Genomic DNA, 11,041 nt, shown 5'->3' on the forward strand with positions numbered 1-11,041 from the left:
CCTGGTTTGCCAGCTTTGTGCAAGGAACTTGTGTGACTATTCCTGTAACAGTAAATTTGTATCATATTCCCTACTGTAATGTTATAAACTAAAAGCCCTGAAAGCAAAGAGGAGGAGGAGGGTGGTTCTCTTATGAATGGTGCTCATTTCCTCAAGGATCCCGATTTAACAGACGCACCGATGTTTCAGACTCCCAGTGCAAGGCCATGGAGGTAAAGAGTGCTTTGGAGTAAAGGGACGGAAGCACCCCCCCACCTCTGGTAGTGTGTGGATGAAAGATTTCGAATTGGAACCCAAGGCAGGCTGCACAGTGACACGTGACAGGCTGTAGAGGGAGCCCTTCTGTCTTGCGCATGCTAATGGACTGTGCAACCAATGGTGCCTCCCCCTCTACCCGTAATAAGGGCAGGAGGGAGGATGAGCATTTTTATAGTATTAATATTGTGCGATTGACAGCTGTCCTCCTCTTAGCTGCTTCAGTCATACAACTAAAATGTCATAGTTATTATCAAGATATTGGCAAGAGGATGAAATAATTCTAGTTTTGGGTCACTTTGTCCTAGTTTCATATCAAGGTTTTCCTATCTACGTGAGTTACACTATTACCTTGCTGAAATGAAACGGAGAAATCCTGTATACCAGCAACAGATTCCCCCCAGCTGCAGCTGTCAGCAGAACAAGAGCTCTGAAGTTTACACTGCATATGAGTCAGCAATGAGGAAGTTTGTGCCAGCCAGCTAACCTGTTGTCATCGTTTAACCCTAGCCAGCAGCTCAGCCCCACACATCCACTAAATTACTCCTCTCCCCAGTTGAATGGGGGAAAGAATTGAAAGAGTAAAAGTGAGAAAACTCATGGGTTGAGATAAAGCAAAAGCCACACACACAAGCAAAGCAAAACAAGGAATTCATTCACCACTTCCCATCAGGAGGCAGGTGTTCAGCCACCTCCAGGAAAGCAGAGCAAACGCTGTAACTCTGAACCTCCCCCCTTCCTCCTCCTTCCCCCAGCTTTATATGCTGAGCATGACATCAAACGTAGTATGGAATATCCCTTTCGTCAGTTGGAGTCAGCAGTCCCAGCAGTGTTCCTTCACAATGTTTTGTGAACCCTGAGCCTACTCCAAGGTGTGAAAAGCAGAAAAAACCTTGACTCCCTAAACGTAGCTACATGCTTATATTCAGCTATAAAACATACCTCTGTTAATGACACTGTTTCCAGCACAAATCCAAAACATAGTCCAATACCAGCTACTATGAAGAAAATTAACTCTACTCCAGCCAAAACCAGCAGAACTGTGTTAGCTGGAACAGGGCTCTGGCCTGGCTTTGGCAGTGTGGTAGCAGGCTGCAGTAGAGCCTTGTAGTTGGACACCATTTTAACTGCTGACATGGAACTGTTGTTGCCAAAGACAAGTTGTGCATTTAGATTTAATTGGAAGACAATTCTATGGGTGCAGTTTGTTTATGGCATGAGGATGAATAACTTGTTAGCTTTACGACTGTGCATTGTAAATGTACTTAGACTGCGTTAAACCTGTTGATGAGAAATTTGGGCAATTTGCTTCTCTAATTTGTATTCAGGAAAGGATTACAGGTTTGGATTATGGAAGACAAGGAACAAAATTTTAATTCTTAAAAGCTTTGAACCACTGAGTAATTAAAAAACCTTTTTTCCTTTTTGCTTCGTTTAACACAGAAAAGCTTTTTCCTAAGTCCTCCCTTGTGATAATTTTGATGTCTCTTTATTTGCAGGTCTTACGTTAGTTTCTGCACCTCACCTGGCTCGGTCTTACCATCACTTGTTTCCTTTGGATGCCTTTCAGGAGATTCCTCTGGAAGAGTATCAGGGGGATCGGTATGCAGATTGTATTTGTGATAATGGATATACTTGTGGACCCGTAATTTTTCGTCACTGAAGTAAGAATAGCTGGCAGTGGTTTCTTTGCTGCTGGAGATGCTATTCAATGTTTGAGTATTTGGGGCACCTCTGGCAATAAGAAACATTTGTAGTTCCCTTTAACAGTTACTATGAGTGTTCACTTGAGCAGCTGAAATAGTTGCCATAAATTGTTACTGTGTACGAGATGGTTTTTAAACACCATTTTACACAGTTTTGACTTAGTTTTTCAGTTAAAATACACAATTTTGCTTTTAGGTATTGTCAAGGCTGCCAGGGAGAAATGAAAGATCAAAACGTAAGTATGTTGAACTGCACTGGAATTTGCATTGAGGGGGAGTTTGCATTGATAAGTCTTCTAAAGACCAGAAAATGTTTGTGGAAATTTATCTCACGGTTAACTAGAGCTCTCCGTTCTACAGTCACACATTTTAGGCTGCAAAGTCTGTGAAAGTGTGGAAAGGGACTTCCTAAGGAGGGGCATAAATATGCTTCCACTGTCAGCCATGCTGTGGAAGTGCCTGTAGTGACTCAGCTCAGCCATTTGGACACACTTGTGTTAGAAACTTTTAATTCACCTGGGTTTCTGTGATGTTAGCAACATATGGTCTGTTTACACTGTTTTGAGGATGGCACTGTTGCTCTACTGCAGTCTATGATGGCCATAATTTATTTTCTAGTTTGACTTGTTGTTCCGTCTTTTCCACGCAGGTGTACCTATGTAAAGGGTGTCAGAATGCATTTTGTGTGGAATGCGATTTGTTTGTTCACGATTCTCTGCACTGCTGCCCTGGCTGCATTCACGAGCATCCTGCTCCCATATCTGTGTGATGTCATCTCTTTTTAGAAATCGTCACATCTTCGTCATTCTTGCATAAATCTATTGTTTATTCAGCCACAGCTTTCACTGAGGCACCTCAAAAGAAGAAGGACCTAGATGATTACAGAAGGATGAACACTGGTTTGGGAGCAAACTTCAAATTTTATCTAATGTATTAATGATTTTATTACTGTTAATATATTCTTGAATTATCTCTATCTGATATATTTTCTCTGTTCTTGTCTAAAAAGCTGGCTTTTTCTGAATGTTATTGTGAGTAACGTATATTTGTAAATGAAAAAGTGGTAAAGCTGGTTTGTATAATAATGTGGTGAATCATCTTTTCATTATTCAAAGAAGCCTTGAAAAAATATATTTTATCAATTGTTTTAAGCTTTTGGTGTTGGTGGATGGTGGAGTTCTATAAATCAAAATATTTTTTGGTAAACTTAAAGGTGGTTTTGAGCAACTGGTTGGGGGACATTTTGAAACTAATTCTGAGTGTGATGGCTATTCACCTTGGCCTTCATAAGGCACCTCAAATACAGCCATTATAAATGTGCCGAAAACACATTTTGGGTTTTAGTGGCACTGCTCAAAGTTAACTGAATTCTATTACTGCTGTGCCTGTAGCTATGTGGTGTAGGTTTCACTTTTTTACGGGTGTGTAAGGTTACTGAAAGGCAATGAATTTGCAATGGTGTAAGACCTGAGTGCTTACAAACTACTGTTTGATGGTCACAGTATTGAAGGCAGTGCTGCTATTTCGATTGCGAGGCTAGAATGAATTGCCAGAGCTGCAAGCAACTTTTCCACTCGACCAAGCCCCAGAGCGACAGACGATAGGGTGGGGGGAGAAGGGGCAGCCTGTGTGCTGGTCTGAACTTTGAGGAGTGGAAACCACGACAAATGCAAGTCACTCTTTTACAGTGCCTGTTCAAAGTGCGATTGCAGTTTGAGCTTGTGAGACTGTAACATGCTGGACCTTGGTAAGAGGAGCTTGTGATGGTGCAGTGTCTAAGGCAGTGTGTCACATCTGGTTTTCTGAAGTCAGCTTGTGATGTTTGTAATGCATCCAGAGTAACTCATTTGTGATGTACCTGACTTGGTTTTTTTCAAGTCCTTCAAATGAGCAAATTCCCAGTTGTTAACATGGTTTCTTCTGTGCTTTTTCTGCTGTTTACACCTGAAGGCTGGCCAGAGTGCTGTAATTTTACTGTATTGGCAGAAAAGTGACTATTTTAACATCTGTGTTTCATTTTGTGCTAACTCAAACAGTCCCTATAAACCTTTTGTGCTATCGCAGGCAATTCAGTGCCTGTTACTGTAATCGTGTCCTAAAAAACCACCAGAAAAAGGACATAGTCATGGGTTTTGGCGTGATCTAGTAGGGCATTCCAAGACAAAGGAATTCCCTAAGTATCTGGCTCTTGGATACTCTGGTACTGGTGACAGCATCTTGATAACAATGTGTTTTGATAGTGTTTTCACTATCAGCATTTCCTAATGGGAGAAGGGGGTTTTGTCAAAATATTTTGAACCCGTTTGAGCTTTTTCTCTTGCTAGATGTCAAAGTAACAAAGGTGAAGCTGTGTGGAAACTGTGGCCATGTACTCCGTTATCTATAATAGTAATTCCGCTTGTGCTTTTCCACCCTTCTCACTGCATAGGAAGAGCTGTTCAAATTAGGTCCTGAAAAGTCCTCAGGGCAACATTTCTCTGACGGCTAAAGAATTTTAGCTGTGGCTGATGCGCATTTTCTTCTTGGGGCAATCTGAGTGGGTCTGTGCTGAGCTTTCAAAACAGAAGAATATTGGGGAGCACAGGTGCATTTATGGGATTCTTCCAGGTGTAAGCTCAGGCCACAACCAGCAGAAGCCTCTGCCACGGATGGCTTGGCAGAAAAGGGCAGTGCTACAAGGAGGAGAGGAAGCAGCAGTCAAGAGAAGGGAAGCCCAAGATATTAGAGTGTGATAGCGAAGTTCATCTACAAAAACCTTGGCAAGATGGCAGAAGAGCAGGGAGATTGAGCAGATTAACCCAGGTTCGCTGTATGCTTGTCTAGCTTCATCGTGGAACTACTTTTTCAAATTTGGACAAATTCATCTGCCTGCAGGAACTATCAGTAAGTCAAAGTGAGAACTGCAATGTGTGATACAATACCTGAACTCTTCAAAAATCTGAAACAAAGAAATCGTTGGTAAGCAGAAACAACTCTAGGCTGGGTACGGTGCACTTTAAAATTTTAAGTACTGTATTCCTCTAGAACTTGTTAATACTGAGTAGCAGTTGTAATCTCTCCTGATTTACAACTCTTTGTTTTCCACTTGCTTCTGCCCTACAGCTTCTACCCTGAGTTTACCACCCCAACAAAAGAAGAGGATCCGAACCTCTCCACAAGTTCATACGGAGGTACGAGCAAGACTGTGCTCTTGTTTTCCTGGAGTGCATGTTTTTTCTTTCTTGACACTCACAGTCTGCTGGGAGGAATAAGAGAGGTAATAGTTGTCAGCCAAGTCCAGATCACGTGCATAGTTGCTCTGACAGATCAGTGAGAGGGTTGTGACTTCTGTTTTAGCTGCTGTATTCTGGGAAGAAGCTCACTTTTTAGACCAGGGCCACTAGATAAGCAGGTTTTTTATGCTATGATAACAATTACCCAGCTCTACTTCAATATAACCATACAGTACAAACCAACAACATTTATTGAACTGTACCCCCAATATCTGGCTGTTGGATAGGATTTTATAGTGTACCTGAAACCAGTAGCTTTAGGAGGAAGGTGTTTAAAGACTTTCAGTCCCACTAAATGTTGAAAAACTAGAATATTTTGGACGTGAAAGAAACCAGAAGTTTTGCTGTAGATCAGCTTGTTTCCATTGTAAGGCCGGAATTGATCCATCGTGATGGCTAGTGATAAAATAAAAAGCAGGCCATCTGATTTTAACATTTACACAGAGGAATCAAGCTGGTGTCCTCCCATTCATCTTTTTATCTGTCTCTTTTGGCTTTTGCTGTGATAGAAGTTGCTTCCCACCCAGGTAAATGTAGGAGAACCCTCTTGACTTTTGACCTTTGTTCACTATACAATGAATCTCCAGTATTGCAACGTGTACTTTTTTATACAGTGAAACTTATTAAGAGCTTCCAAGACCTCTCTGCTTTTTCATCTGGACTGTTTCAGCTACTTCAATTCTGAATCTCTTCTGTCAGCAATTTATTCATACAAGAAATTAACAGAAATCAAGTTAACTGTGTCATTTTTGAGAACTCAGGGAATTTTGTTTTAATACAGAAAACTCACATTTTAAAACATAATAGTTGAGAGAAAGTGCTCATTTTGAGTTCCAAGAGTGACCATCTATACTTTTTTTTTTCTCCTAGCTGCAATTCTAATTTTGTTTCTCTCAAATTGTTGGATCTTAAAAGCCAGTACTTTGTTGACAAGGAAGCTTACCAAGTCTTTGGTTGGAACACGTCTTTACTTTTGGCTGATCTCATTTGTTGCATTGGACGGGATTTTGTTTCAGGTTCTTTTGGAGATCTTAATAACTTGAACAGCTTAAATGCCCCCTGAGATGCTGTAAAGCATCTAGAACTAAAATATTAAATCAGGTCTCTCAACGAGAGATTTGTGATGGAGGGCATGTGTTCACGTCCTTCTGAGACAAATGGGCTGAGTGAGATGGATGGCTGTCCTTAACAATGGAATCAGAGATGTTCAGCAGCTCTGAAAGTGAGGATGGTCCTACTTCAAAAGCCTTGTCCATAGAGAACAGGGAAAGGTTGAAGAAACGATTGAGTCAGAGTGAAGCAGCCTTCACAACAACAGAAGGGGTGATCCTGAGGGAAGAAAGCTGACAGTAACCTATTGCCCAGAATCAAAATGTCTTTTTTACTTGGCTCTGCTGCTGTCGCTCACTGGCATGAAGAGTTTTAGGAAAGGTATACTTGTTTACTTAAGAGGAAAGATCATCTTCTCTCTGCTACATACAATTTGGGTGTTCTTCTTAACCTGGAGAAGTTCATCCTTCCAGCAGGGAAGGGAGTGAAGTCTGTGGCCAAACTGATTGTTCAGTAGTACTGCATCTCAGATGTTTCTCATTTATCCTGTGTCTGGATGATACAGGCTGTTAGAAACAGGTGAGCTTTAAGGAGAGAACTTGCAACACGAAATAACATTTCTGAGAAGGTACTGCTTCAGGATAAATTGATCTGCTGTTTATATATATTACAATTGCAATTTATTTGTTATTTTTAATGGGTATCATTTCTTCATGTTTGTTCTGCACACAGCCTAAAGTATTTCTTGCTCATCAGATTTCTTCTACGCTAGGCTTTGCCAAAACCTCTTTTGAAACACCTCATTAGTTCTCCTTGTCTTCTACAAAGCAGTGTATATTACAAGAAAATTAATGAGTGGAATAAAAGACTGACTTAAAATAGTCATAACTTCAGTGAAGTTAATAACTTCATTGCTGGCCGTATTAGCTTACATACCCTAGCTGTTAAAACTCTGTACTGCCAAAGTATTCTTTGAATTTAATACAGATAGATAGTCTTAAAACTACTGTCTCATTAAGAGAGGCTAGGGAAATGTCACCTTTCGTAAGGAAGTGCTAAGTCTGTCGCATCAGTTTATTTTTGACTCACATGTTAGTATATATAGTGGCTGAAGGACAAGAGTCCCATCTTGTTGTAAGTAGGCTGTCCGTAAGGCAAGGCTGAAGAGCCCGTGTGGTGGTGGTGGTAATGGAAGGCAGTGGAAGTTGGCCTCCACAGTTCTGGTCTGGTGTGGATCAGTACCTTGCACCTGTGCAAAGCAGGTCTGGTGCCTGACCTCACGTGGCTACACAAGGTGGTGGTGTATTTGCTTTGCTGTGCAAGAGTGGTGTTCAAACATGCGTAAACACTCTGCTGTCGCCGTCTCCTAGGCATTAATGTGCCTGCCGAAGTATCCTCGATTTTATCACTCTTCACTCTGAGGTATGGAAATGCTTAAATGAGTTCAGTTCAAAGGTCTGCTTTTTTTCATCCTCATAGCAACAAATTTCCTTTATTTTTAATGTACCATGCCTCAGCTTACCTATATTTTTGTTCATGTTTCATAGGGGTTTGGAGCATCTTTAAATCCTTACTGATGTCTGTTTATTTTTGCAGCAAAGCTTGCAAACTGTGGAGATTTCCAGAAGCCTGAAAAGCTCTCGCTGTTAGTAAATGACGATGTTACAGAAACTGGTTGGGAAAACTTTTTTATAATGCTTAATAAAATGTCTGCCTTTAAAGAGCTGAACATCAGCCATACGTTTACACATCAGATCAAAGCCAGTGCACCAACACTGACAGCTTTTGTCCAGTGTGTGTCACAGTTGCCCAGTCTTGTGACAACAGCAATGGAGGGTTGTCTCCCAGATGCACCATCCCCGGTCTAGAAGTTTGAAATTATCTTGTCTGTGGGTATTGAAAGTGTGAGGGTTTTCTTTTTTCCCTCTTCCCTTATTTTTTTATGATTTATACACCTGCATTGCAAATAATTATATATCGTAAAATTTTATCGGGATTAAGCACGACAGTCACTTCTACAGCAGGGCTAGGTTAATGTGAAAAGATTAAGGAAAGTAAGACAGGGTTAACATAAGTAAAAAAAAATTACTTGCTTTGCAAGATTATACCTGCATGATCTATTCCAAATAAAATTTTTGCTTAAAGTGTATTTAAAATAATTTCTATACAGTTAAATTGCTTGCATCAAATCAATTACATGAATTGCTTAGGAAATAAAAATCATAAAACCCTTTATGGTCAGGACTGCACTAAAAATAATATTAGATGCTGGATTTTACTAGTTAAAAACTGGTAAAAGCCACCTTTTGTAACGTAATGCCAGACACAACAGAGGACTAGCTGATGGAGGCAGGTGGCAGTTGTGCCTCTTTAGCAATGAACGATGGTCCAACAACTGATTTAGCAGCTTTGCATCACTGCAAGCAATCTATTTACTTCAGCTGGACACCCATAAGCCAGCAGTGTGCCTGGGTGGCCAAGAAGGCCAACAGCAGCCTGCCTGGTATCAGCAATAGTGTGGCCAGCAGGAGCCAGGAAGTAAGTGATTGTCCCCCTGTACTCCGCACTGGTGAGTACTGTGTTCAGTTCTGGGCCTCTCAGTACAAGGATTCAGAGGTGCTGGAGTGTGTTCAGAGGAGGGCAACAAAGCTGGTGATGGACCCAGAGCACAAGGTTTATGAGGAGCAGCTGAGGGAACTGGGTTGTTTAGTCTGGAGAAAAGGAGACTCAGGGGAGACATCATCACTGTCTACAATGATCTGAAAAGAGGTTGTAGGGAGGTGCTGGTCACTGTTCTCCCAAGTAACAAGTGATAGGACAAGAGGAAATAGCCTCAAGTTGCATCAGGGCAAGTTTAGGTTGGATATTAGGAAAAATGTCTTTACAGAAAGGGTTGTCAAGCACTGAAACAGGCTGCCCAGGACAGTGGTGGAGACCCTATCCCCAGACGTATTTAAAACACAGGTAGATGTGGTACTGAAAGACACAATTTAGTGGTGACGTGGCAGTGCTGCATTAATGGTTGGATTTGATAGTCTTAAAGGCCTTTTCCAACCTAATGCTTCTAATTAAGAAAAAGCCTTCAGTGTGGCTTGGGGAAGTTTAAGATTATGTCCTCTTTTTGCTCAATTAATTGCAGGAAAATTGATTTTCTGGCATGACCACAGTAGGAAAAGGAAGCGAATGCAGCAAAGTTCAGACCTGTAATTGGCTAGTTTCCCTCAAAACCGGCATTAACTAAATTACTGTCTAGTTTTGTGATTACAGCCTCTCTTCTACCAGAGTTAAAACTGTAAGCAGGGTTGAAACCTGAGTCCATACTTAGCAGTACCTTTCCACAACCTGTTTTCTAATTTGCCTTTAGTAACAGTGCCCAGGAAAAGGCCACACAGCACAACTTTCTGGTGTACTTCAGCCATTCATCCAACTGACAGATGCCTTCAGAAACTAAAAATAAGAACCACCCCAATACAAACCACAGCCCTACAGTTAAAGTTGAAAAGTAGAACTTTATTAACAAGCACTTGAAACAAAAAAAGGAGACTGTCACCCAACCCATCGGATATCTTTCAGTATGATGCTATTTTCTAGGCCACTGCCACCAGTGGCCTCTGCAACATACACTGCTGCCTAGCTGTCTCCTGAAAGAGGGTGCTGGAATTGCTACTTCTGGTGGTGCCACTCAGATAAGAGCTCCGAGGAGTATAAGAGGTGTTAAAATGAGAGATAAATGGAAGCTATGATGTGGGGTTACAAGACTTAAATCTGTCAATCATGTGCTAAAAAGACTCAAAATTGTTTCCAGGAAGTAAAAAATACTTTATTGCTGCAGTACTTTCTAAATACAGTTGGCTACAGGTCTTTAAGAAATAGGTAATTACTAGTCTCAAGTTACTTTTTTACTTATTCAGGGGCAGCTCAATGATAAGAAAATGTTAACATTAACTGTCTTGATATAATTCTGATCTTCACCATCACCCATCAGTGCACAAGTGATGTACACCTCTCAGTGGGAGAGATTGATACCTGGCTTTAAAAAAGAAGCAAAAATTAGTGCACAAGAGCTTTTTGTTTTTAAACAATAAACCAAGAATTACTCAACTGCACAGAAATAACATGTTGGCACAGGAAAGCAAGTACCCAGGAGAATACAGTTTTGCTCTATAACTAAACAATATACTGGAGAATTCTAAACAAAGGATTTCAAATCAAAGCACAGGCACTGAAGTAAAGAGAATAATAGAATTGTTCACAGTATCAAACGGAAATGTCATTCTGAAAACAAAGTTTAGCTACATGTCCTGCTGTCCCATCTGTATAAGGCAGGAGCTGCTTCTGAAGATGCGTACATAGATGAAAAAAAAACCACATTTCACTTAACAACCTTTTATTTTCAAAACAGCCCATAAACAAATAATGTAACACTCTGTAATTCAAGTAAGCTGCGCTGTTACTCCTCATGTCAAGAGATGCTGTAGTTAAACCTCTCATCAGCACAATAAAACTCTTCCCTTCGTTCTAGCCAAGAGAACACATCTGCTGAGGGAAGAGGGGATTAACACTGGTAGAAGTGGTCTTGGTAGAGAGCCCTAAGAGCAGATGGAAGTCCTGAAGCTCACAGTTTTTGCAGAGAATTCAGAACTTGTTGAAAGCTTGTAAAATGAACTGTAGTTACAAACATTTTTCAAGCAACACTATGTCTTCACACCATTCGAAATTACGATACTTACAGTCCTTCAAAACAACGCGGATATTCAG

The 11,041-nt window shown here is 40.8% G+C and overlaps 1 protein-coding gene across 1 annotated transcript in view; it reads left to right on the forward strand.

Moving 5' to 3' along the window:
• LOC104497345 (general transcription factor IIH subunit 2) overlaps window positions 1-2,730 on the forward strand; it is an 11,645-nt gene extending 8,915 nt beyond the window's left edge. Inside the window, exons 13-15 of the mRNA XM_010140584.1 lie at window positions 1,755-1,857; window positions 2,158-2,197; window positions 2,611-2,730. Coding sequence (XP_010138886.1) covers window positions 1,755-1,857; window positions 2,158-2,197; window positions 2,611-2,730 — 263 coding nt within the window. The remainder of the gene's footprint in view (window positions 1-1,754; window positions 1,858-2,157; window positions 2,198-2,610) is intronic.
• Window positions 2,731-11,041: the final 8,311 nt, after the last annotated feature.

The sequence above is a fragment of the Buceros rhinoceros genome, unplaced genomic scaffold (assembly GCF_000710305.1).
Source record: "Buceros rhinoceros silvestris isolate BGI_N320 unplaced genomic scaffold, ASM71030v1 scaffold8607, whole genome shotgun sequence".
NCBI classification, from domain to species: domain Eukaryota; kingdom Metazoa; phylum Chordata; class Aves; order Bucerotiformes; family Bucerotidae; genus Buceros; species Buceros rhinoceros.